The 422-nt window shown below is 45.7% G+C and overlaps 1 protein-coding gene across 1 annotated transcript; it reads right to left on the bottom strand.

The window, feature by feature from the left end:
* Positions 1-31: 31 nt before the first annotated feature.
* On the bottom strand, positions 32-365 carry LOC104800006 (dehydrin HIRD11-like). Its single transcript, XM_010522704.1, has one exon. The coding sequence runs from the start codon at positions 310-312 to the stop codon at positions 34-36; it is 279 nt and encodes a 92-aa protein (XP_010521006.1). The 5' UTR covers positions 313-365; the 3' UTR covers positions 32-33.
* Between the last annotated feature and the right edge of the window lie 57 nt (positions 366-422).

Genomic DNA, 422 nt, shown 5'->3' on the forward strand with positions numbered 1-422 from the left:
AAAAAAAAAATAATATATAGAGACGGGTAAAACCTAATCGCTGTCACTGTCGCTGCTGCTGCTGTGGTGACCATCCTCGTGGTGCTTCTTCTCCTTCTTCTTCTTCTTCTTCTCCTCGCCATGGCCGTCTTGGCTGTGACCTTCTCCGTGGATCTTGTCCTTGATCTTGTCCACTATCCCTTCTTTGTGTTCATCGGTCTTCTTGTGCTCATCGGGCTTCTTGTGTTCGTCGTGACTCTGACCCTTGTGCTCACCATCCTTGTTTCCTCCCATGCCAAGTTTCTCCTCGATTTTGTGGATAATTCCTGCCATTTTCTCTCTCTATCTCTCCCTTTGATGTGTTTGGTTTTGGTTTGCAAATGCTATGGATCTTGGCTATCCATTTATAGGCCCTGATGGAAGATAATGACCGAAAATGACGT

Source organism: Tarenaya hassleriana, unplaced genomic scaffold (genome assembly GCF_000463585.1).
Source record: "Tarenaya hassleriana unplaced genomic scaffold, ASM46358v1 Cleome6267, whole genome shotgun sequence".
Classification (NCBI taxonomy): Eukaryota; Viridiplantae; Streptophyta; class Magnoliopsida; order Brassicales; family Cleomaceae; genus Tarenaya; species Tarenaya hassleriana.